This window comes from Monodon monoceros, unplaced genomic scaffold (assembly GCF_005190385.1).
Source record: "Monodon monoceros isolate NGI ecotype Baffin Bay Population unplaced genomic scaffold, NGI_Narwhal_1 Super_Scaffold_9, whole genome shotgun sequence".
Lineage (NCBI taxonomy): Eukaryota > Metazoa > Chordata > Mammalia > Artiodactyla > Monodontidae > Monodon > Monodon monoceros.
Window position 1 is genome coordinate 18,009,984 of NW_021703786.1, and position 25,984 is coordinate 18,035,967.

The window sequence follows — 25,984 nt, forward strand, 5'->3', positions numbered from 1 at the left end:
TCCGAATCCAGCAGCTCTCCGCTCGTCTCGGCGCCGCCTCGGTCCCCCCCACCTCCCGACGGGCCAGGTTCTTTCCCTCGGGCTCGGCCCGCGCCCGCCACGTGGCCCCGCACGGGGAGGGGCCACCAGAGGCACCCTCACCCCTCTCTGCTGCTCTCCTCCCGGTGGGGAGCGGCCCACGCGTGTCTCTCCCTCAGAGAATTCGGGACACGCCCACCCGGAGCCGAGGCTCCAAGAGGTGGGGCAGGGCTTGAATGACAGACACGCCCACCTTCCAGGGTGGCCACGCCCCCACGCGTGTTTCCCTGGCTGCTCCTTGTGTCTCCGCCCCTCGGGTTTCCCCGCGCGCCGCCCACCCTGGGAATCTTGTCTCGTTCACAGCGCCGCCTGCTGGAGTTGGGGTATTTCACAGCACCCCCAGCTCCCTGAGCTCCAGTGTGAGACAGCAAGTGTTAAAGAGGCTAGTTTTGCCGGTGGAGGATCGATGGGAAGGCAGGAAACTCAAATTCTAGAATGCACTACTTAACCCTCACCTGCGCCGCAGTCTGCGTAGGGCACCCTGGCGAACTCTGCCTCTAAGCTCAGCAGTGTGGATGAAAAGAGCTTTGGAGTCCACTGGGTAGAAATCCCAGCTCTGCCACTTACTAACTGTGTGACTTTGCCTCTCACTATCAGCTGTAAAACGCAGCTAATAATTTTTACCTCGTATGGTTGTGAGAATTTAACAGCATAATGCATATCTTTGGCACGCGATGTGTTGGTGAGCAATTGTCTCCCTATTCTCCCTCTTCCTATCATCCTGATTTAACCCTCCTTCTCTCTGCTACCATTTAGGTGGAAGAGAGGCTGGAAACAAGTCTGGGGCTGAGAAAGATAGTTTCAAGCTGGGCAGTCAGTTTGTAAATCTCCAAAGGTGCGCTGGTGGGTTTTGTTCTTCTCCAAAACGAAATAAGTGCAGCAGCAAGAAGGACCCAGGTGAGACCAGACACAGGACTTTTTCACTGTGGAAGCAGAAAATTACTCGGGCAGCTGAGTGTGGTGGCTTGGGGTGGCTGCTTGCCAGAACAAGACAGCCAAAGCCAGTGACAAAGGGAAGATGGGCTGGGGAGAGGGCAGGCCAGTGTTCCTCACCCTCACCCTGAGTCTGAGCTGGGCATTATCTGGGATGTTATGTTGCTTAAAAGTGCCACATCTCTACTTTTGGGTGTTAGTTTCTTAGGGCTGCTGTAACAAAGTACCATAAGCTGGGTGGCTTAAACAACAGAAATTTTTGGCTCAGTTCTGAAGGCTAAAAGTCCAAGATCAAGACGACTGCAGGGTTGGTTCCTTTTTAAGGCCGTGGGGGAATATTTGCTCCATGCTTGTTTTCTAGCTTCCGGTGGGTTGTTGGCATTTTTTGGCTTGTAGATGCATCACTCCACCTCTGCCTTCATGTTCACATGGGTTCTTCTTGTGTGCATGTGTCCAAATTCCCCCTTTATATAAGGACACATCGTATTGGATTAGAGGCCCATCCTACTCCAGTTATGACCACATTTTAACTAATTACGTCCACAAAGACTATTTCCAAATAAGGTTACATTCTGAAGTGCTGGGGGTTAGGACTTCAACATGTAAATGGAGTGTGTGTGTGTGCACACAATTCAACCTGTACCAGGTGTGTTCGGTTAATTGCAGGAAGATCTTGCCGCATCTCCACTTAAGAACTTCTCCTGACTCTCAGCTACCTACAGAATAAAGTGAAAAGCCTGACGACTTGTGAGGGTCTTCACAATCTGGGCTGCACAAGCCTAACCGCCTCCCCTTCAACGCCTCACTGCTCCCCCAGACTCTCTACCCCACGCTGCAGCTCTCTGGAAGATTTATGTTGAACCTCAGATGCCCTGCCTTTTTGGCAGGCGCAGCTCCCTCCTTCCCAGCCGGATTCCCCTCCTCTGCTTGCTTTTTCTCTCCTCTGCGTCTCTCCGGAAAGGCCCTACGATACAGAATGACTGGTAGAGCACCGAGGGACGTGTCTATCCCCATCCTCCCCTCCAAGCACGCACATATGCGGTTCTCTCCGCACCCCAGGGCCTTGCACAGTTCCTTGCTCTGGGAGCTCCCCGCCCGAGAGTGTTTCGGGTTCAAAGACGCCCAAGCTGAGGTTTCCCCGAGCCTCCAGGTTTTCTGGCTCTTTATAGTTAGAAAGACTCTCACGCCCCCTGGAGGGCGGGACGCGACCACACCGGGACAGAGAGCAGCCACACTAACAGAGGGAGACTCGTCTTTATTGCCCTTTTTCTGCGGGCTGACACCGGGCGGGCTGACAGAGGGGAGAGGGCAGGGCCAGGGTAGGGCCAGGACAGGACCTGAGCAAGGGCTCAGACCCCGGACCGTCCCCCGGGCGCGACAGACGAGGTGGCCTCAGCGGGACACCGGCGCCCGGGGCAGGGGCGCGGCGCTGCCTCTGCGCCTGCGCGGCGGCCCATGGTCAGGATGCCGGCCGCGTGGTTGCCACTGGCCTGCAGGAGGCGCTGCAACCGGCCCTGGAGACCCGGGGGCCCGGGCCGCCGCTTGCCCAGCGTGAGGATGCCGGCCGCGTGATTGCCCGCGCCGTGCAGTAGCTCGTAGAGGCGGCAGGAGCACGTCTTCTGACGGCAGCAGTCGGGCAGAGGCTGCGCGGCCGCCCCGGGCGACAGCAGTGCAGGCGGCAGCAACAGCAGCAGGAGCAGCAGCGTCACGGTGGCCCAGGAGACCTGGGGAGGCGGAGACCGGGCGCTGAGGGTCGTCCGCATCCAACCCCTACGCCCGGGCTCTGCACAGCTTGCTTCACGCCCCCTCCTGGCCTGTGCTCCTCCCTCGCTGTCGCTTAGCTTGCCTGTCTCTGCGCAGAGCTGTCTGAAGGGCTCTGTTGGAGAAGGGCTCGTGTCTGGCTCCTTTACCTACTCGTCCTTGAAGACCTAGCAGAGCATCTCCTCCAGGAAGCCCTTTGAGACCCCCTGGACAGAATGAATCCCTCTCTCCTCTGGGTACCCATTAGAGCGCTGACCACTCCACCTGAAAACAGACATGTCTGAATCTGCCCCAGACGTTTGTGGAAACTTAGCTCAGGGAAACAGAGGCCCTATTTATCCGCTCCTCCCCCCTCACAGTGGGCAAACACGTGCAAATCAAGGACTGGCAGGATCCAAGCTGTTGTCTTGTCGGCTGCTCCCTTGCAGGGGAAACAGCTCAGTCGCTTTGGGACAGTTTCCTGCCCTCTCAGGGAGCACAACGTCCTCACCTGTAAACTGGGTATTAAATAATTCCTACTGTGCAGGGCTTCTGGGAGGATGAAATGAGACGACAGGTGCAAACAGCACCTAATACGTAGTGAAGGCTCAATAAACATGAGCTCTTAGGAGAACATGGCACAATGCAATGTTAGCCAAGGCAGATACTTGGCCAAGGGTCCACCCCGTCCGCTGCCTCAGAACCCACATGGGAAAAGGCCAAGAGCTAGACACCTTCAACCTTTCTTCCAGCTCCCTGAGCAGACCCTCTCATTGCCCCTGGCCTAATGAGTCACCCCTCCGTCCCCGGGTCTTTACCTTTGTAGAAGGAGGATTCATGGTGTCTGGAGCTCAGAGTGGCGTAGCCGGGAAAGGTGTCGTCTGCAGTGGTCCAAATAGCCAGGAGCTTTGAGGCTGTCAACTGCAACCCGCTACCAGGGTCCTGGGGTTTATAGTGCTCTGGGGTGGCGGGGGAGAGATGGGCACTTGCGTCCACTCTGGGGCCAGACAATGGCAAATCTAAGATTAGCCTCCTGCAGGAGGGCCGTCTCCAGGCTGGGCCCAAGGAATGGCCGCCAAGGCACTCAGAGACTGGAGGTGGATCATTGTGCTCCTGGTCACCTCCCCGCCCCCGTCTGTCTGCCTGCTCCCTGGAGATGGGGCGGTCTCCGGGCACTAATGAGGCCAACTTGCACCTAGGAATCTGGGAGCACAAAAGAGGCCTTGCCTGGGATGCTGGTGTGGGACAGTGTGTCAGGGGAGCTGCTAATTAGGGGCAGGAAAGGAGGCAGTCGTGAGACCCACTCTCCACAGGATGTGTGTGGGGGGAGAGGGCAGCCAGGCAACAGGCCTCTGCCCCCGTCCTCCTGTCACTGCTCCTGGGGCCTTCAGGCTCCAGGGCCTTCTTCCTCCACGGAAAAGCTTTCTTAGCTGGCTCTCCCTCCCCTCTGTCTCTCTTCTTCCCTCTGTCCCTTTCACCAACCTCCAAGATGGAGAAACTTGAAAGCCAACCCTGGGCAGTGGGAGGAAAGCAGCAAAACCTGGTGAGATCCTTCAACATCCCCAGCTTCCTTCCTACCTGGCTGGGCTGCCTGGACAGGAGGGATGGAGTCCCACCCCACCATCAGCAGGGAGAGAGCCACCATGGGGTGAAGGACACATGCCATCTCTAGGCTGATGTCTTATCCAGGGCACTGTCTACTGAGCACCAGTTCCGTGCCAGGCCCTGCTCTGGGCACTGGAGTGACAGTGTGCATAGGATATAGCCCAGTTTTCAAGGAGCTCCAAAGTCCAGGTGGGGAGGCGACCCGGCAAAAGGCTAGCTCAGTGGAGAAAGGCCTCTGAAAAAGCCTTGCATGAAAAGTGGGTTTCATCAAGTAAGGTCAGGGGAGAAGGCATTCTGAAGAAGGGACAAAGACCTAGACATGACAGCGCTTATTTCTCGCGGGAAGTAAGGCGTGGTCCACAGATCACTTCTCTTACAAGAGAGAGGTGACTGGACAGGTAAGTGAGGCCAGGGTGGGTCAAAGGGTCTTATTGGCTAAGCTGATGCGCTGTGCGAGGATTTTAGCAGGAAGGAGTGGTGGGCTGGTGTGGGGACCGGGTGGGAGGGGCAGGGGCCTGGATGTGGGGCGTGGAATCCAGAAGCGGTAATTCAGAGGCAGAACCTGAGGCTTGGCAACTGATTGGGATCAGGTGCCGAGGTGCTTACGAGGAGCTGCGGGGCTTTGGGCAAACCTCACGACCCCACGAAGCCTCAGTTTCCCCACTGGTAAGATGGACGGTTAAGCCAGATGGTCTCTGGAGCTGCTTCCTGCTCTGATTCTTTATGATTTACAGCACAGGGCCTGCCCATGGAAGTGATTTGCGGGTGTTGGGCCAGGAAGGGGACTCGTGCTAAGCCAGGGCAAGGGGAGTTGGGGAGCAGCCCCTCCGCATTTAGGTAAAGCTTGGAATGGGGAGAGGTAGGACGAGGGGCTCTGTGTCTTCTGGGTTGACTTAGGCTGTGGTAGGGGTCCCCGAGGGCTCTGCGGGCCCACACACTCAGGGCCTGCCCCAGCCCAGAGGGGGAGTGTGGGGAAAGCCCTGGTGTCCAGAGCTGAAGCTGGGAGGGGAGCCCAGGCTGCAGCAGCACCAGAGCGAATGGGACCACTGTCTCCCCAAAAGCAGACCCCAAGCCAAGATTCTGGGTGCAAGAGGTTTATTGGGGCGGTGATCCAAGAAAGCACATAAGGGAGTAGGGACGGGAGGGAAAGAAGGAAAACCAAGAACTTTGTTAATGAGAGGGTTACCGCTGTGGGCAACTGGTGGTGACCCTCCGAGGGAGACAATCCAGAATACGCTTCAGAGTTGTCCCACTGAGGGACGATGAAGCTGAGGTCTGTGATCACCAGCTCCTGTTCCTTTGCTGACTGAGGGTCACTCCTGAGAGCATTAACTCCCAACACTTCCAGCCTGCCTGGTGCATGGGCTGAGAGACACAGGCACTGTCAGCGTGGACTGGAACCCCAGGGTCTTCCAGGGTGGGCCGGGGGCCTCCAGATGGGGCACTGCTGGTGTCTGCTCTATCCCTGAAGTCAACTCCTCAGAACTGACAGACCAGGTCGGGCCTCCCTAAGGCCCAGCAGCTCTGATGGGCAACCGTCAGCTGACACTCGAAGACCCTGGCCAAGGGCTCCCCATCCAGAGGGGCCCCAGAGGAAAGAGCGAGGCAGCCCGTGAGGGTGAACAGGGCAGTGGGCAGGCCTCAGCTCAGGACACGACCCTCCTCTGCAGGTGCTGGGCCAGGTACCTGTGCTTGAGGACCCGGGGCATCTCAGGAGGGAAGGGGGCTGAGGGGCAGGCAGCGAGGGCTGCCCGCAGTTCTCTGAAGGCCCCCCACCCCACCAGGTGGACTCGGGCAGGGCCCACGCTGCCCCGGAACCGCAGGGACTTGTAGCGAGCGGAGGCTTCCTGAAGGCAGTGGTCAAGCTGGAAACAGAACGGCCTGCGTGAGGCTGGTGTGGGGCGTGTGGTGAGGCACGCACGGCCGTGTCCAGGGAATGCGTCGGTAGCAGTTTCGTGCGTATACGTGTTGTGTCCGTGGGACTCATCCCTCCCTTCCCAGAGCCCCAGGGAGGTTCTCCTGCCCACATCCCTCCTCCCCATCTCTCCCCTGTGCCCACAGCACCTGGGGGCGTGCAGAGTGAAAGGGACATGCAGTCATACCCTGTCCCTGTCTCTCGTGTACCTTGTCTCGATTTTCCTCCGACAAGTTCCTTAGCCCCTTCAGTGCCACAAACACCTCATAGTGGGGAGCAGAACCCTCGGAGGAATCTGTAGACAAACCCCGCATCGTGGACACGTGCTTTTGTGAACAGGGCAGCATCCAAAGCCAAAGCCTACTGCCCCCGCCTGTTCTTCCCCACTGCCAGGTTCACAGCGGGGAGAAAAGGAGTTCCTTGGCAGGGAGTGGGGTGAATGGAGAGAACATGGATAGAGGCAGCAGGAGGGATGGGAGTTAGATATGGGGAAGGACTTTTGTTAGGAGCAGCAAAGCAGGCTAACTCTTTTCTCTTTTCTAGAGATCTCCCAGCAGGATGGGTATGGGTTGGGGGACAGTCAAGCCAAGGACGGGAGGCAGGAGCCAGTGGAGAAGCTTACCCAGAATGCTGCTCTCCACACAGCCATGGTCCAACAGCCTGGCCCCTGGCCACTGCCCCACCGCCCGGCCCAAGGCCTCAGAGAACACGTCCTCACCAGTGTCTTCGCCTCGAACACTCAGGGTCTGGCCCAGCCTGGGGAGGAGGAAGCAGGAGGAAGAGGAACCTAGGGCAAAAGGATGATCTCTCAGCCACCCAGGGGGTCACTTACCTGCAGATGAACCTGACGACCGGACACTGATTGTAGGCACCAACCACCTGGACCACGTCACCCAGGCGGCACCTGATAGAGTAGAAGTGGGGCTGAGGTCAGGCCCAAAGGCCCATTAGCTCATGCCCCTGGCTTTCAGCAGGGTTCCAGAGGGCCTGAGGTGGCCTGGGGGTGGGCAGCCAGGTGGTCACCTGGTGAGGCTGGTGTGGTCAGTCAGCACCAGTTCGTACTCCTTGCCCTTCTGGGCTTCGGCCAGTAGGACGGTGGGGGCAGCCTCTTCCCGGGTTCCTTCCTTCAGTGGGAGCAGCTCAATAAAGGGGCCTCCAGGGGGCAGAAGGTACAGGCCATGGGGCTGCTCTGGCCACAGACTCAGGCCCACCGCCCCTGTGGGGAGCAAGCGGCTTCTTCATCTGGTGGTAACGTTGCTTTCTGCTGGGCAATAGCCCCTCACCCTGGATCCCAGTCCCCAATCCTCTGAGCATCGATCCCACTGCTGCCCTCCCACTCCACCCTTCCTGGCTCCCCCAGGCTCAGCCCTCTGCCTCTAAGGTCTTAATTGGGAAGGGGCGGTGGCTCTGGAGGTGATGGACCTGTGGTTAAATGCTGGTGTGGTGTAAATGTGTGTGTCTCTTAACCTCTATGAGCCTCAGTTTTTTCATCTGTAAAATGGAGCTGCTGGTTGGGCAGGATTAGATGAGATGATTATATAGGGCTTGCTACTTGGCAGCTAGCTGTGTGACCTCTGCCCCCTGCCCTCACCTCACTACCCTTGAGTCTTGCTGACCTCCAGAGGCAGCATAAGCAGGTGAGAAGAAGGCTAGCCCTTGGCACCACAAGGCCCCCAGGGCAGCCACAGCCTCCGCCTGGCCTCCTGCATCCAGAGTCACCACCACCTGAAGCTTTGGCCAGAGCCGAAGGGCCAGTCCTCGGGGTCCCTGCTCCAGGGCCTCCCGCAGCTCAGCTGCCCGTCTGGGGAGCGATGCTCCTGGGTTCCCAGCAGCTAATGCCTCAGCCAGCTCTTCGCCATCGGCCTCCAGGCCCAAGAAGACGTCTAGGAGCTCGACCGCCGTCCCAGCTTCCAGAGCCCGCAGGCCCGGGGACCTCAGTGCCTCCAGCAGCAGGGCCCTAGGGTCCTTGGCTCCAGCAGGGCCCAAATGGCCCAGGGCATGCCAAGGCCAAGGGAGGGGGTAGGGCCAAGGGGAGGAAGGGGTCACACGGGCCGTGCCTTCTGGGGCCAGCACTTCCGGGCAGGTCTTCTTTAGGGCTGCCAGACCCAGCAAGGTGGCCTGGAGGGAGACAAGAGGCAGTGTCGTTGGCCCTGGGCCTGAGCCAGACCCTGAGGCCCCAGGTATTTTGTTTGTTTGTTCGTTTCCCATTCTGATGGGAGGGTTTGGCTGCAGTTAGGGGGTCTCTGGCGGGGTTGGGCTCCAGCCTTCCCAGTTTACCTGCAGAGAGACCTCCCCACGGTACTGGTTTGAGGCAGGAGGCAAGAGCTGCACTCCACTTTCTTCCTCCTGGAGCTGGCTGGCCTTGGTCAGAGGGAGATGATTCCGGAAGACGCCTATATCTGTAGCCCCAAAGACATCGTAAAATCCTCATGAAGCCACAGAGTTTCCCAAGAGTTTCAGGTAAGACTGGTGAGGCCCCTGAGGAAGGAACCCAGAACAGGCCTGGGGGAAGAGGGGCTGTCAGGGCCCAGGATGGGAAAATTCATCTTGAACAATCTCGGGCCTGGGTAGGGTCTCTGGGTCAGGTCCCTCTGTGTTGGCAGTAGAAGGGGGAAGGGAGGTCTTCAGGTTCTGGAATCTGACTGTCCTATGGGGTTTCTTTCTCTTTGGGCCACCTCCCCAGACCCTGGGAAACACACCTGTGCTCCCCCTGAGGGGACAGCGGGGACTCTGGGCTCCCTGCAGACACCGCCTCAGGGCCCGCTGCTGGCTCTGGCCCGCGTGCAGCGTGCTCCGCACTAGGCTCTTCCGCTGCCAGGCAGCTGCCCAGCACAGGGCCCCCCATGCCACACGGTGCTGGAGATGGACCAGCCAGGACAGCCTGGCATCCTGGGACGGCCGCCGCCGCCAGAGCACGGCCAGCGGCAGCAGCAGGAGGCACAGCACGAGGCACGGCAGCAGCGGCAGCAACATCTCCAAGCAGCTCCTGACAGGAGGAAGGCCCCCAAGTACTGGCACTAGGGGGAGGGGGGAAACCCATTTCCTCCCCCCCACTCTCCCGCGCACAGGAACACCAAGTGAAACCTGTCAGGCAGGTGATGCGGGGGAGAGAACATCAGGGCTTTGGGGTCACACTGACCTGAGTTTGGATCCTGGCTCTGCCCCTTGTTAGCTGTCTGGCCCTGGGTAACTCAGCCAGCTGCTCTGAGCTCCGTTCCCTTCCCCGATCTGTAAAATGGGAATAATAATACCCCTCAGAAAGTGCAGGAAAGGCATGGCACGGTGCCTGGCACACAGCAGGTACTTAACGGATGGCACATCTGGCCCACTACCGAGAGGCTCTGCTTTGTCCAGGATCCACCCTGTCCCAGCATCCTGTGCGCCCCCGAAGCCCACATGCACCTGTCACAGCCCACTTGTGCCTCTGCCTGGCACCCAGGGCCCCCTCAGCAACCCCCTACAGCCTCAGTACACAACCGGCCAGAAGGATGGAGCCACAGCTTTAAAGGGCTGGGCCTGAACCAGGAAATCCGGCCACCGGGCCTGAGGGAGGAGCTGGGAAGGGGGGGGCTCTTAAAGGGGCAGGTTGCCTAAGGGCCGCTGTGCTGGGAGCTGGCCCAAGCTGGCAGGTGGAGGGAAGTTAGGGCCAGAGTATCGTGGTCCTCAGACTCGTATCAGCTTGAGCCGGGAGTGGGGTGCACCCCATCCTGGAGCAGGTGCAAACTTGAGAACTGTTAAAAAGCAAAAATGTTTTCCAGTCCAGAATTGGTCTCCACAAAGGTAGTAGAGGAAGGAAATACTTTTGTTATTGAATAAACGTCAAAGCAGAGTGTGGAGCACCACAGGCAATCTGCTGGGACTGCAGATAGAAAAGAGTCTCACCCCCTTTTAAAGCCAGAGCCAGGCAGACACAACCCATTAACACCTGTTCTCAAGATAACTACCTGGTAATTGAGGTCACCACCTGTGTTAGCTTATCGGCTGTATAGCAAGGAAACACAAACTTCTCCCATCCTTATGCCAGGAGGTAGTTTTGCAACTGGGAATGAGGTGCCCGATGGAGCTCGGCTCCCCCATCCTACTGAAAAGCTTGAGAAGCTGTGCTCAGAATGAGGGTCTTCTGCTGTCCGTGGTTAAGCCCTCTCTCCATCTGTGCCCTTGACCCAGGCTCTCAGACACTGAAACCTTTCCCTACACCCTCACCTGCCTCTCCGTCTTGCAGTCTCTCTTCTTCTCACAGCTGAGCTCTTAAAGTGTACAATTCAGTGGTCTCTAGTATCTTCATAGGTATGTGCCACACCAACAGTCAATTTTATAACATTTTCGTCACCACAGAAGCAATCCCAGGCCCTTTAGCTATCACCTCCCAATCCCTTCCCACCTCCCTGCCCCCAGCCCTAAGCAACCACAAATCTACTCTCTCTATATATACATTTCCCTATTCTGGACATTTCATTGTAAATGGAATCATATAATCTGTGGTCTTTTTTTTTTTTTTTGCTGTACGCGGGCCTCTCACTGTTGTGGCCTCTCCCGTTGCGGAGCCCAGGCTCCGGACGCGCAGGCTCAGCGGCCATAGGCTCACGGGTCCAGCCGCTCCGCGGCATGTGGGATTTTCCCGGACCGGGGCACGAACCCGTGTCCCCTGCATCGGCAGGCGGACTCTCAACCGCTGCGCCACCAGGGAAGCCCAAGATGTGGTCTTTTGAGTCTGGCTTCTTTCACTTAGCATGTTTTCAAGGTTCTTTCATGTGGTACTGTGTACCAGTAGTTCATTCCTTATTATTGCCAAATAATGTTTCATCGTATGGATGTATCACATTTGTTTATCCATTCATCAGTTGATGGACGCTTGGGTCATTTCCACTCTTTGGCAATTATGTAAAATGCTGTTACGAATGTTTGTACAAGTTTTTCTGTGGACATATATTTTCTTGCATAAAAATAGAATGCAAGGGATTCACTGTGTTCCATTGAGTGGAATGTCAGGGTCGTGTAGTAACGGTTTAACTGTTTAAGGAACTGCTAAATTGGTTTCCAAAGTGGTGTCACCATTTTACATTCCCACCACCAGTATATGAGGGTCCTAGTTTCTCTACATCCTTGTCAACACTTGTTATTATCTGACCTTTTGATTATAGTCATCTTAGTGGGGTGTGAAGTGATCTGAGTCAGTTTTTGCATTTTCCTGATGACCAATGATGTCGAGCATCTTTTCATGTGTTTATTGGCCATCTGTATACTTTTTCGGAGAAACGTCTTTTCAGCTTCTTTACCCATTTTTTAATTGGACTACTTGTCTTTTTATTATTAAGTTGTAAGAGTTCTTTATATATTTTACATACAAGTCCCCTATCAGATATATATGATTTGCAAATATTTTCTCCCATCTTTTGTGTTATCTTTTCATTTTCTTGATAGCGTCCTTTGAAGCACAAAATTTTTAGTTCTGATGAAGTCCAACCACCTATTTTTTCTCTTGCTGTTTGTGCTTTTGGTGTTGTATCTAAGAATTCATTGTCAAATCCAAGGTCATGAAGATTTACCCTTATGTTTTCTTCCAATAATTTTATAATCTTAGCTCTTACATTTAGGTCTCTGATCCATTTTTTTTGATCCATTTTTTATTGTGGTAAAACATACATGAGTTACCATTTTAACCATATTTAAGTGTCCACTTCAGTGCCATTAGGTACATTCACATTGTTGTGCAACCATCACCATCATGTCTCTCCAAAATTTTTCATCTTTCCAAACTGAAACTCTGTACTCATTAAACAATAACTCCCCATTCCTTGGCAACCACCATCCTATTTTCTGTCTTTATGAATTTGACTACTCTAGGTGCCTAATATAAGGGGAATCTTACAATATTTGTCCTTTTGTGTCTGTCTTATTTCACCTAGCATAATGTCTTCGTGGTTAAGATTCATCCGCGTTGCAGCATGTGTCAGAATTTCCTTCCTTTTTAAGGAAGGAAATATACGTTGTATGTATATACCACATTTATCCATTCATTCATTGATGGACTTTTCTGTTTTTACCTTTTGGCTATTATGAATAATGCTGCTATGAACACGGGGGTACAAATATCTGTTTGAATCCCTGCTTTTAATTCTTTTGGGTATATTCCCAGACGGGGAAGTGCTAGATCATATGGTAATTCATATGTCTAATTTTTTGAGGAACCACCACACTGTTTTCACAGCAGCTGCACGATTTTACATGCCTGCCTTCAATGTACAAGGGTTCCAATTTTTCCACATCCCCTACCACAGTTGCTGTTTTCTGTTTTGTTTTGTTTTTTAAATCTTTGACATGGCTCAATAAGGCTGCCTTTAAAAAATATATTTGTTTATTTTCTTAATTTTTTTGGCTGTGTCGGGTCTTAGTTGCAGTATGCGGGATCTTTCGTTGCAGCACGTGGGCGTCTCTCTAGTTGTGGCGTGTGGGTTTTCTCTCTCTACTTGTGGCCCACGGGCTCCAGGGCGCGTGGGCTCTGTAGTTTGCGGCACGCGGACTCTCTGAGATGCAGGCTTAGTTGCCCCGCAGCATGTGGGACCTTAGTTTCCCGACCAGGAATCAAACCCGCGCCCCTGCACTGGAAGGTGGATTCTTTACCACTGTACCACCAGGGAAGTCCCTGTTTTTGTTTTTTTATAATAGCCAACCTGGTGGGTAAGAAGTGGTATCTCACTGTGGTTTTGATTTGCATTTCCCTTACAATTGAGCATCTTTTCCTGTGCTTTTTGTCCACCTGTATATCTTCTTTGGAAAAATGTCTATTCATGTCATGCTCCCATTTAAAATTTGTTGTTGTTGTTGAGGAGTTCTTTATATATTCTGGCTATTAACCCTCATCAGACATACAATTTGCAAATATTTTCTCCCATTCTGTGGGTTGCCTTTTCACTCTGTTAATAGTGTCTTTTGAAGCATAAAAGTTTTTCTATTTTTAATTTTTTTGGCTGCACCATGGCGCGGCTTGCAGGACCTTAGTTCCCCAGCCAGGGATTGAACCTGGGCCACTGCAATGAAAGCACCGAGTCCTAACCACTGGACCACCAGGGAATTCCCAAAAGTTTATTTTGATGAAGTCCAATTTATCTTCTGCTCCCTGTGCTTCTGGTGTCTTGGCCAAGAAATCATTGCCAAATCCCACATCATGAAGCTCTGTTTCCTTCTTGGAGTTTTATATAGCTTTAGCTCTTACGTTTAGATGTTTGATCCATTTTTAATTTTTATATATGATATAAGGTAAGGTTCCAAATTCATTCTTTCACTTGTGGCTATCCAGTAGTCCCAGCACTATTTGTTGAGAAGACTATTCTTTCCCCATTGGTCTTGGCACCCTTGTCAAAAATTTGTTGACCATAGACACACTGGTTTCTTTCTAGACTCTGAATTCTATTCCACTTATCTATAGGTCTATCCTTATGCCAGTACCACACTTTGTTGATTACTGTTTCTTTGTAGTAAGTTTTGAAATTGGTAAGTGTGACTACTTCAACTTTATTTTTGTTTTTCATTTTGTTATGTAGGACTGTATTGTCTAATTTCCATATATTTGTGAATTTTCCAGGGCTTCTGATAAAGCTGCTCGACACCATTAGTCATCAGAGAAATGCAAATTAAAACTGACTCAAGTCATGTCACACTCCACTAGGATGGCTATAATCGAAAGGTCAGAAAATAACAAGTGTTGGCAAGAATGTAGAGAAATCAGAACCCTCATGTAAAATGGTGCAGCCACCTTGGAAACCAGTTTAGCAATTCCTTGTTTCTTGTCCAGGTAAACCAGTTTCCTTGTTTAGTGAGTGGCAGGATTATGTTAGTGAGTCTACCTGCTCCCCACTGTCCACCCACACACACAGTGTGAAGCCTCTGATATTGCTACTTAGGGGGGAGTTATGCCCACACTCACCCTAGCAGGACAGTGATTTGCACAGATCTCTCCTTGTCTCTTTCCCCGACCACACCCAGCTGTTAAACTACACTAGTTGCTGGCTGATTGCTATATTTTTCAACAACGCCCTGGGGAATAAATGGCTCCACAAATTGATCCAATCAAATTCAGGCTTCTGGGCTTCCCTGGTGGCGCAGTGGTTGAGAGTCCGCCTGCCGATGCAGGCAGGGGACACGGGTTCGTGCACCGGTCCGGGAAGATCCCATATGCCGCGGAGCGGCTGGGCCCGTGAGTCATGGCCGCTGAGCCTGCGCGTCCGGAGCCTGTGCTCTGCAGCGGGAGAGGCCGCAACAGTGAGAGGCCCGCATACCAGAAAAAAAAAAATAATAATAATTCAGGTTTCTTTGAAGGGATAGTTTCAAAGGTCAGTATTTGAGATTTGTTCTGACCCTGAGAGAGTTCCTCCCAGGTGTATCTTTACCCATTTCTTTTCTTTTCTTCCTTCCTTCCTCCCTCCCTTCCCTCGTTTCCTCCTCCAGGGAAGTCCCCCTAATTGTTCTTTAAGAGTCAGCTCAGCTGTTCGGTGCCCTTCCTGTCTGTTCTTTTGTATTTGAGAATGGACTTGGGATAGGTTTAAGGCAGCAGGAGCCAATATCCTATCATAATTGGTTGTGTTAGCTGTCTTTCCCATGTTTTTGGTTGCGTTGGGTCTTAGTTGCGGCACACGGGATCTTCGTTGAGGCATGTGGGATCTTCTGTTGCAGCGCATGGGCTCTTCATTGTGGCGTGTGGGTTTTCTCTCTCTAGTTGTGGCGCGGGCTCCAGGGTGTGTGGATTCCCAGACTGCAATCCTCTTGAGGGCAGGAATGATTTCTCATCCCATACACAAGCCTGGCTCAGGGCAGGCACTCTAAATGTGCTGAATTTTAAGGATGAACTTTCTAACAGGAATAGGAGATAAAAGACTATCATTCTAATTTTCAAAACCTCATGTGAACAGGAAGGTAAGAAATGCCCCCATCTGCCATCAAAGCTGGTGACACACACACTCTGAGGCAGCCAGTGCCCAACTAGTTCCTCTTTTCAGAGTCACACTGATGATTTCAAATTTTTCCCTATGAAAGCCACTCTATCTCACCACCTGATGGAAAAAAATAAGAAGAGGACTCAATGTTGTCCATTTAGAGGAAGTATTTATTGTAACATAAAATACACAAATCGTAAACAATACTTTTTTGGTGCCTATATACTAACCTGCATCAACACTAAAATCTGTATCTGAAATAATTTCACAAAGTTTTATAAAGAAAAATTATAAAAAGTATGTTTCCATTTTAAGTTATATTCACTTTTAGTCTCCCTCCCACCCTCTACGAAGCCCTGCACATACTACACATTGAAACATTTTGATGACGTGCATATGTGTGTCTGGGAGCGAGTGAGAGGCTGAGGTGGCCAGGACTTGCCTGTCACCTCTCCTTGCGGTTTGCAGAACAGGGAGAAGAGAGAAGATACATGCAGATAGCGAGCGCAACTTTCAGTCAAAAATCTCTCCCATCTACAGGCATAGCCTCAGGAGAACGGAGGACAGCTCAGCCACTGGACGTGCGCGGGAACCCCAGGCTCGGGGCAGCCACTTTCTTGGGAACCTGTCCCCCCAACCCCAGTGCTAACTATGCAGTGAGAGCTCCGCCCTCGGCACGCCTGCGGCTAGGCCCACTCCTCATCTGAAAGTGTGTCAATCCCTGCCCCCAGGGCTGCTGGGACAACCAGGGCCGGCACTCAGGGTGGCCCAGTGTCGGGCATGAGAGGTCTCTTTGAGTCCAGGAGCAGCCAGGCTTCCTTTCTACCTTTCTCCAACACTCCCAACCTCAGGGGGGATTTTCATCAAATCTTGAGGGGACGTAAGGGGCTTCGCGGCATCCTGCGTCGGTGCTGGTATCCATGGAGGAGTCCGCCTGCTCCTCAGAGGCAGAGACGGTCTACTGCCCAGCACAGAAAAGTAAATCAGTGTATGAAACCAAGCTAGGGCAAAGAGCAGCTTGTAAAAAGTCCTCTTTCAATAAATAATTTACTACAGAGGAATATTTTCCTTTAACATCAAAACACTGATAAATTCAGAAGTTATTTTTGTAAAAAAAATATGTTTATTTACTCACATGTATAAAAATAATGTTTTTAGGGCCATTCTCTCCTGGGTGTGGTCAGGCCCTTCTTTTGGAGGGGGGGCTGGGGGTGACCTTACAGGCCTAACCCCAAAGTTATACCTGCTTCCCCCTCTTCCCACCTGCCTGCCATGGCCCATTCCTTCCTTCTGGTATAAAGCTATGGAACAAACTTTGGATAAAGTTATGCCGAGGATTTTTGGTTTTGCCTTGTTTTCGCAAAGCAAACTTCTCAGCAAACTCGCTGACTGCATTTCCCCAAATTACCAATGCCGACACCCAGCACCCTGCACCAGGGTGGCAACGCACTGGTCCTTGGTTCAGCCCACATTCCTGCCACCCACTCCCCAAGACATTGTGTGCGGACAGTGAAGGGAAATGAGGTGACCTGCGTCCCAGTGGCACAGGACCTGACGCAGGAAGAAAGAATTCTGATGTCAAATTAGGGTGGGAAGGGAAAAACAAGTCCCAATTTGGAAACAAAAACACCATTCAACCTTTGCAAAATGCCGTAATCAATAAGCCTTTGAAAAGCCTCGCTTGTGCCTCTACCAGCACAGAGGAAGGACAGGCAGACTGGACAGCCACTCCCGGGTAACAAGGCAACGTTCTCAGCGCCTGTGAGCCGGGACTGGGCAGCCCACTCTGGCCACGACACAGAGGACATCAACACTGTAAGCTCTAGTTACGTGACTCTCTTTTCTTCCCTCTACTTCATCCAACGTGCCTGCACATGCGTACACACACAGGAACTAAGCGGCAACTCCGTGGGGGCTGGGAGTCAGCGGGAGAGGCAGAGAACATTTAGATGGGTTACGGGTTGTTTAAAAAGCCGCTACCCATCGGAAAACCCACATCTTCTCTTGCCCCAGCGATTGCTCTATGTCCCCCCTTCTCCCATCCCTACCGAGGAAAATGGGGATTGGGGGACAGGGAAGGAGGGAGGACTGGTTTTCTTTGTGAAAAGGCAGCTTCTACGTTTCAGAAGAAAAGTGGAAACAATCATGTTCAATGGCTTGGCAGACACAGTGACAAAGATTCACCAGACACGAGGTGCTTTCACCTCCCTCTGTCCTTCTGTCACTTCAACAGCCGCATGTCCGAGTTCAGCCACCCTCAAAACACACGGCCAAGTTCCAGGGTTCATGGAACTAACTACCTTTCGGCACAAGGTTAAAACAACCACAGCCTCTGTTTGTGGCCCCAGTGCTGCAGCTAAGCTCCGGACAGCAAGGGGGAGAAACAGCCCAACGTGCAATCTCACACACACACACACCCACACCCACACACTCACATTCCCTTCACTGGTGCCACCATGCACAGAAACACTAAAGTCACAACTAGTAGTAACACTTCACATTATGAGTATTGTTTCCAAAGCGAAGCGATTCATGGAATTAAAACATCCACAAAAGTAACTCCTCTGGCGAGGATGAAGAAGCTGGAGGTGGCCACGGGGGGTCACGACTGTGCGTGGGGGATCCACTGACTGTCCATAGGTCGGCCTAAGAGCTCCTCCACGCGCCGTGCCACGTCCATCGTGTCGTCCAGATCAAAGTCCCCATCATTGTCAATGACGGGGTCAGGGCTTGGGAGGGAAAGGGGAGAGGTTACGGGAAGGGAAAGGTTGCCAGAGGCCAATGAGGAGCAGCAGAATCCACCCCGCACCCCCCCAGGTGAGCGGCTCAAGACCGACCGCCTGCACCCTTGGCCCAGGCCTCGCAGGAAAGCAGCACTCTGACCTGAACCCTGGGGCAGAGTCCTTTGCTAGCTGGTTGGACAGAGTGACTCGGACTAAAATATCCAGCCTACCTGCCCCTAACACTGGCTGCCCGCACACACCTAAACCCCACCTGGTCCTTATACAGAGCCAGAAAAATCTCCGCTTTAAGAGAGGGGAGCAGGTGCCATTTGCCCAACCCCACTCTAAACTACCAACATCTACTGGTTGATCTCTCCCTCCCACCTGGGCATGTGCCAGAGCCCGGCCTGGCCTGGGTGATCTCAGACCTAGAGGAGCTCTGGGTTCCTTGCCCACCAGCCCTCTGGTGCCCAGCCTGAGGCCAAGTGCCCAGTTCCTCCCCTCTGAGCCCCAGGAGAACACAACCTACTTCTGTGGGTACATGTTATAATGAGCCTGGGGGCACACGGCTGGGGAGGGGGCCTGGTCCATGTAGGTGGCGCTGCTCCCGGCAGAGTCCGCAGAGGCGCTCACAAACCTGCGAGAGGAAGCAGAGCGCAGCCTCAGCGGGGAGGGGCTCGGGGGCCACCTTCGTGTCTTTTTCAGGTGCGGAAGGACAGAGTGCCCCCTAGGGCTGGGGCCCTGGCTGCAGGAGCGGGGCCCCGGGTACCGACGCCCTGGTGACCAAGCCCAGCTCCCTCCCCAGGAGGGGCGGCAGTGAGGGGTGAGGAGAGCCAGGTGCGGGGGTGAGAGGAGAAGAGAGGCAGCAGGAGACCAGAGCTGGACCCGGGACACTTACTCAGGGACCACTTGCTTGATCTGTGGCTTCACGTATCCGTCCACTGCTTTAGCTGCCGAGGGGGAAGAGTGATGAAAACCAAAGTTCTCAAATGAAATGAAAATGCAGTCTCCCTTAAGAATTCCATCTTTTCTTAGGATGAGACACAACTGCCTCATTTTATCTTAGGATCCAGTATAAGCACATCTTTTAATCCGTTAGGAAGACCCAGTAGAGTTGAGAAGCCTCAATACTGACACCGCAAGGTAAGACAGCTTCCAAGTTGGCTTGGATGTGTTAATTAATTCTTCAAACCACAGGAAAGATATGCTTCGATACAAATCTAAATCAAACATTAACTGCATTCTAACTGTAAAAAGAAAACATATCTTAAAAAGTTTAAAGTCGCAGATGCAGAAAGACAGGGGACAAAACGAGGACCAACAGGAGGAGGCTGCAACAGGACAAATTCTCATTCAAATAAGGAAGAACGCTGTCATCACAGGAACTCCCCGAAAGAGTCTCGGGAAGAACTGATTTCTTCATCACTGGAGGTTTTCACGTGGAAGGTGTACCAACAGTCGCTAGGGGTCACGCGGAAAAATCTAAGCATTAGAGGGGCATTAATTTGACTTGAGGATCCCGGGAGTTACTCTAGTTCTGAGCTTCTACCCTTTTAGGAAAGGGAATGTCACTCTGTCAGGTGTCTGCGTGCTCTTTTCGTGGGGTTTCTGCACTCGGGGGTAATATGATGGTCATGCCTCCCAGTGGGTGCTGTCTGTGCTGTGTGGCTGGTTAAAAAGAATGCTGCTGCTGTGTCTCACTCTCCACAGCATCCCCACTGGGACATGGCAGGCTAGGGATAACCTAGCAGATAAGCTAGAGTTACCTTTTCAAAAGGCTGATTATGGAAATCCAGCTAAGTAGGTAGTAGGAATGTGATGGTCTGAAGTCGGTGAATGAAGTCTTGTTTCCTGGGTGTGTAAATATGGAAATAAGTATAAGCTTAACTATATCAGACAATGAAGATTCCGCTGAGGTCAGAAGGATGACTCAGCCCAAGAGAATGAACTGCTCCGTGGGTCACACATTGCTTGTTATCCTGACCTGCTTCTACTGGGGCTTCGAATGTCAGGAGCTGCCTTTTCATGATATCTCATATGCTTTTTGTGCTTTATGGTCTACAGAGAATTTTACAGAATGGCAGAACAGATAAAAAAACAAAGAAATGCTGTAAAAATAGGATTGAAAAATCTAGATTAGTTGTGCTAACAAAAAGAAGCAGTGGTGGGTTTAATCCAAAATACCACATAAGTCTAAAAATATTTTGGCTTATTTCCCCACCTAGAAATATAACCAGGTGGGAAGGCATGATACAAAAAGCAGAATCTATAAAGGAAAAAGGTCAATAGATTGGGCTATACAGAAAATACAAGTCTTTGCACTTCAGCAAAATAAAACCTGAATGTTAAAAGAACAATGACACACTGAGAAAAATCTCTGCTACAGTAATAAAAGCTTTGTTTACAATATAAAAAAACACTTGCATATTCTTAAGAAAAAAAGGAACTCCAAAAGAAAAATGAGCAAGGAATAGGAACGTACTTCACAGAAAAAATACAAATAGCCAACAATGTGGCGGTTAAGAAGTACAGGCTAGACTGAGCTCAAACCCTGGCTTGGCCTCTTCCTAACTGTGATATCTCTGGTAATTTACTTCACTCCTCTGTGCCTCAGCTCCTCAAATGTAACATGGGGATGGTGACAGTGCCTACTTCACACACCTGTTTTGAGGATGAAATGAGAAACTATTTGAAGTGTGCTCAGAAAAGTGTCTGGTATGCAAGTAAGCATTCGACAAATGTTAGCTGCTATTATCATTCTAGTTATTATTATCTTCATATGAAAAGATGTTTCGACCTTACCTAGAATCAAAGAAATGAAAATAAGAACTAAGATTATCATTTTTATGCCTATCAGACTGGCAAACATGAAACTGCTGAAGAGACACTATCACTGGCAGGAGGAGGATGGAGAAGCAGGTACTCAAACAGGACGTCTGTGGGAGTGAAAACGGATTCCACTTTCTGGGGGGCAACTCTGGACAGACGTGTCCAAATGCTTGAAAAGTATATACCCCTTGACACAAATTCTACCTTAGGGATTTGTCCTAAGGAAACAGTAGAACAAGATGCATGTACCAGGTTATCTCAATATTAACCAAAAAAAAAAAAAACTGTGAATAACTTAAATTTTAAGTATCTTAAATAACCAACATAGGATCACCATACAATGGAATTCTATGCAATTGTTAAAATGATGCTGTAAGTTTATATTTACTAACCTGTAACTCTGCCTGTGATATATTTTTAAGTGAAAGAATAATCAGGTTACAAATGACGACGTTATGGTTATAAGCCAAACCCGACATGATCTGGTCCCTCCCACTGCTCTGCCCTCATGTCCCACCATTTCTCCCCTGCTCATTCAGCTCCAGCCTCCCGGGTCCTCATGAGTGTTTTTTTAAAAAAATAAATGTATGTATTTATTTGTTTTTGGCTGTGCTGGGTCTTCGCTGCTGCGCACGGGCTTCTCTAGTTGCGGCGAGCAGGGGCTACTCTTCATTGGGCGCACGTGCTTCTTTTTTTAAAAATTAATTAATTATTTATTTTTGTCTGAGTTGCATCTTCGTTGCTGCGCATGGGCATTCTCTAGGTGCGGCGAGAGGGGGCTACTCTTTTGTTGCGGTACGCAGGCTTCTCATCGCGGTGGCTTCTCTTGTTGCAGAGCACGGGCTCTAGGCGCACGGGCTTCAGTAGTTGTGGCACACGGGCTCAATAATTGTGGCTTGCGGGCTCTAGAGGGCAAGCTCAGTAGTTGTGGCGTACGGGCTTAGTTGCTCTGTGGCATGTGGGATCTTCCTGGACCAGGGCTCAAACCTGTGTTCCCTGCACCAGCAGGCGGATTCTTAACCACTGCACCACCAGGGAAGTCCTGTGCGTGCCTCTTATTGCAGTGGCTTCTCTTGTTGCGGAGCACAGGCTCTAGGTGCACGGGCTTCAATAGTTGTGGCACACGGGCTCGGTAGTTGCGGCTCGCGGGCTCTAGAGGGCAAGTTCTGTAGTTGTGGCGTACGGGCTTAGTAGCTCCGTGGCATGTGGGATCTTCCCGGACCAGGGCTCAAACCTGGGTCCCCTGCATTGGCAGGTGGATTCTTAACCACTGCGCCACCAGGGAAGCCCCCTCGTGAGGTTTTCTAAGCATGCCAACCTCACTCCCACCTCAGGGTTTCTGCTCTTGTTCTCTCGGCCTAGAATGTTCTCTCTAGATCTATGTGTGGCTTCCTCACTTCATTCAGGGCTACTCTGATGTCACCTCCTCAGAGGAGCTTTCCCTGACCACTCGAGTGAAGTGCTGGGCCGCACACACACCCCCCGTCACTTCTCTATCCCTTCACCTTATTTGTTTTCATAGTGTCCATCACTAGATACATTTATTTGTTTACGTGTTTATTGTCTTCCTTCTGCTATTAGATTGCAACCCCACACAGGAAGTGCTTAATAAGCCTCTGGTGACTGAGTGACAGAACACATATCTACGTCGACTGGAAGAACATTCACTAAATTGTTTACGTTGATGAGATAAGAAATGTCGTGTGATATCTATTTTCTTGTCTATACTTTTCTGGACATTTTACAATAAATACATAATACTTTTATTCTCAGAAAACAATAAAACCATCTCTGTTTTGAAAAACAAAATTCTACCTTCCTAATTTTGTTTGATCTAAGCTTGTATTAAAAGCAATTCATTCCCTTCAATTTGATATTTGGGGTTGGCGGCTGATGTGTTTTTTGTGTAACTGAAGAAAACAGCCCAGGATTTACATCTGCCCTGGATAGAGCTCAAACAGCAACAACTGAGTGCTAACTGCGTAGACTTTCATGCCAGACAGACAGACTGACACACACAGACACACACGTACACCTAAAACAAAACCAAAATCACAATGAAACCAAATCAGAATGCGAACATTGTTACCAGTGGCAGGCTCGCAGGGAACTGGGGTGTAATATTTGGAGTACACTTCATCTTTTGGCCGGTCAGGAAACACGTAGATAAGGTAACTCAGGTCTCCCAAGCGGTCAGCCAGGGACCGGATGGAGAAGTCTCTGGTGGTAAAAGGCATCAGATTCCAAAACATTCTTTCCTCTAGATCAAAAAACAGAATCATCATAGTCTAAATATGATTTCTGAACAGGAAATCTTAAAACCCAAATATACTACAAATAAAGCTCTCCATTAAAATTGTCCCAATGAAAATCTCCATTTAAAAATTACCATAGGGCTACCCTGTTGGCGCAGTGGTTGGGAGTCCGCCTGCTGATGCAGGGGACGCGGGTTCATGCCCCGGTCCGGGAAGATCCCACATGCCGCGGAGCGGCTGCGCCCGTGAGCCACGGCCGCTGAGCCTGCGCGTCCGGAGCCTGTGCTCCGCAACGGGAGAGGCCACAACAGTGAGAGGCCCGCGTACCGCCAAAAAAAAAAAAAAAAAAAATTACCATAGGTTGTAGGTCAAGTAGTTTTTAAAAAATTTATATATTATTTAGTTAGTTAGTTTTGGCTGCATTGAGTCTTTGCTGCTGCATGCTGGCTTTCTCTAGTTGCGGCAAGCGGGGTCTATTCTTCATTGTGGTGCGCGGGCTTCTCGTTGCGGTGGCTTCTCTTGTTGCAGAGCATGGGCTCTAGGCGCGCGGGCTTCAGTAGTTGTGGCTCGCGGGCTCTAGAGCACAGGCTCAGTAGTTGCGGCACACGGGCTTAGTTGCTCTGCGGCATGTGGGATCTTCCCGGACCAGGGCTCGAACCTGTGTCCCCTGCATCGGCAGGTGGATTCTTAACCACTGCGCCACCAGGGAAGCCCGATTAAGCAGTTTTTTAAAGTCATGGGTAGATAAGCAGGTAACACATATACCACTTTCCTAGAGATCTAATGATCTCAGGTAGTTTCCAGTTCAAACAGTATTCTGTCCCTCCCTAGAAGAAACTTCTTGCTGACTCCAGTCCCTGATTCCCTGTACAAAAGTATGTAAAAGAGATAGGAAGTGTGTCCATAGCCAGAGGGTGCATGGGAGTTATTAAAAGCTATTAAAATCTTTAAGTCACAAAAAACTAGCAAGCTACTCTTGTCTTACCGTGAGGGTCAGAGGAAAAGAACTAACATTCTTGGATGGAAATGATCAATGGCAGTTTCCTTATGTTAGGATAAAGGAATAATGAAAATAGCATATTATTTCCACTCTAATGACTCCAAACAACAGAGTAATTCTTTACTGAAATAAGCTCAAGGTTGAGTAATAGGAAGGCAAACATTTCAAAAGGGAAGCAGCTGAGATTCTGGACAGGATACTGCATCACATGTAGCCATATGTCGGGTTGTACATCTGTGTTTCTCAAAATTAGTAATGGTGTTTCCCATAATAAGATGTTACACAAGCTGCAGCTGTGTCATGGTTATACATTTCTGCCTCCCATAATCAGTACTCGTGCCCAGGAATAATAAGTACTCAATAAATTGTTAAAAGTAATTTTGCAACAAAAGCACCTAACCAGAGCCAAGGTGTGTCTTAAAAAGGGAGGGGCACTCACGAGAATCAAACTTCCAAGCAATGGTGATGCCACCAATTTCAGAGTCACTGAACCTCAGCAGGAAGGTCCCGTCAGGCTTGTTAATGAGTAGGTCGTGGGCCTGTTGCTTGTTCACGAAACCCAAGATAGCCCTGGATCACAAAGGCCAAATGAGCAGAAGCAGAACGTGGTGTTTTAATGCCAGAAAAAAGACCCTGCTGCTACTCTACTGCTGACTTAACAAATGACGATCCTCACCCATCATTCCAATGAGGCTTGAGATGTTTTTTTAACACTTCCATCACACCGTCAAACCACTGCCAGAAAGTGTAATTCCGTCCTGGTAAATTCTCCTGGTTGGAGATACAACAATGAACACAAGAAGGCAAAAGTAACACTTGGGATATTACTACCTATATACTTTAACTGGAAAAATTAAATGGAAAACAACATCTACATTGTCAGAATCATACAAATATACACACCTACCTGAGTTTGACCAAATGGTCCTACAACCCAAAAACAGAATAGTGGGGAAAAGACGGAAGAAGGGGAAAACACCACAGAGCAATTACCAATACACCCAGTGGACCCTGGCTACACATACTTTCCCCTGTATCTAGGCTGACTAGTCCTTTGCTGGTTTTGACGTGTGGTCTGTGACCAGCAACAGCAGCGTCACCTGGGAGCTTCGGAGAAACCTGTAAATCTGAATGGGATTAGATCACACCATGAGGCCACAGAGAACACTCCGTCATACAGGTGTTGCCAACCATGATCAGCAAAATGCAGTGATCTGATTCCGGTGGAAGGCAGGAGCCGTACTGTAATGGCAAAGACAGACCACCTAGGCCTCCTGCTTCCCTGTCAAACCTCCTCTGACCACCAGTGAACCTGTTAGCCAGCTGGTTAGCATGCGACCATTTAAAAGAGTTCCACTCAGAGACTGTGAGATCTCTGAAGTAGGGCATGTGTGGTGAGGGTGGGGGGCGTAAGCAAAGACACGAAAGTTCAGTTTATAATCAGAGATGTGACGGGTGACATCTGAACTACCAGATGCTAGAGGCAAAGTATCCTTCGTCAGCATCCTCTTTTGCAGGCTGAGGGTCCCACAGGAGCCTGACTTTGCATTACACATCGAGGAACATCAGAGAGTCAACGGGACAGAGCCACGGAGTTTTCATCATCACGAAAGCCTTACTTCTCATGAGTTACGCTGCCGTTTACTTTGCTGTTTCCTTTACAAAGGAAGAAAATGCACTAGCCGCATGCAAGGCCCAATTTGCTGATATAGTCGAACATAATTTTCTACATAAAAAAGTATGTGGTTGTCCATCTATTCAGAAGCTTCCTACTACCACGGGCACGTCGTATTAGAGACATGAGGAATGAGGGCCGAGGGCAGGGAGACTCCTGAGGGATCTGGTTTGCAGGGGCCGATCTAACTGCAGCGGGCGGCGTCCCTCACCCTGTTGAACTGGGACCAGGACACGGACATGCCGTTGTAGTCATCGAGGTGGCTGCTACCGCTGTTGAAGAGCTTCTGCGCCAGGAACAC

The 25,984-nt window shown here is 51.0% G+C and overlaps 3 protein-coding genes across 3 annotated transcripts in view; all 3 read right to left on the reverse strand.

The window, feature by feature from the left end:
- Nucleotides 1-2,248: 2,248 nt before the first annotated feature.
- Nucleotides 2,249-3,675, reverse strand: HCRT (hypocretin neuropeptide precursor). Its single transcript, XM_029213154.1, has 2 exons — nt 3,570-3,675; nt 2,249-2,735 (listed from the first exon to the last, which is right to left on the reverse strand). The coding sequence occupies exons 1-2, from the start codon at nt 3,588-3,590 to the stop codon at nt 2,361-2,363; spliced, it is 396 nt and encodes a 131-aa protein (XP_029068987.1). The 5' UTR covers nt 3,591-3,675; the 3' UTR covers nt 2,249-2,360.
- A 1,765-nt stretch (nt 3,676-5,440) lies between these two features.
- GHDC (GH3 domain containing) lies at nt 5,441-9,796 on the reverse strand. The gene is made up of 10 exons (XM_029213132.1): nt 9,674-9,796; nt 9,411-9,499; nt 8,971-9,257; nt 8,549-8,670; nt 7,888-8,389; nt 7,295-7,487; nt 7,104-7,175; nt 6,894-7,027; nt 6,481-6,566; nt 5,441-6,221 (listed from the first exon to the last, which is right to left on the reverse strand). Exons 3-10 carry the CDS (start codon nt 9,242-9,244, stop codon nt 6,003-6,005), a joined length of 1,602 nt encoding a protein of 533 aa, XP_029068965.1. The 5' UTR covers nt 9,245-9,257; nt 9,411-9,499; nt 9,674-9,796; the 3' UTR covers nt 5,441-6,002.
- Nucleotides 9,797-15,525: 5,729 nt separating this feature from the next.
- LOC114888975 (signal transducer and activator of transcription 5B-like) overlaps nt 15,526-25,984 on the reverse strand; it is a 28,483-nt gene continuing 18,024 nt past the window's right edge. The window contains exons 5-11 of the mRNA XM_029211680.1: nt 25,895-25,984; nt 24,685-24,779; nt 24,448-24,578; nt 22,858-23,013; nt 18,823-18,874; nt 18,454-18,561; nt 15,526-17,930 (exon numbers count right to left, since the gene is read on the reverse strand). Coding sequence (XP_029067513.1) covers nt 17,804-17,930; nt 18,454-18,561; nt 18,823-18,874; nt 22,858-23,013; nt 24,448-24,578; nt 24,685-24,779; nt 25,895-25,984 — 759 coding nt within the window. The 3' untranslated portion in view covers nt 15,526-17,803. The remainder of the gene's footprint in view (nt 17,931-18,453; nt 18,562-18,822; nt 18,875-22,857; nt 23,014-24,447; nt 24,579-24,684; nt 24,780-25,894) is intronic.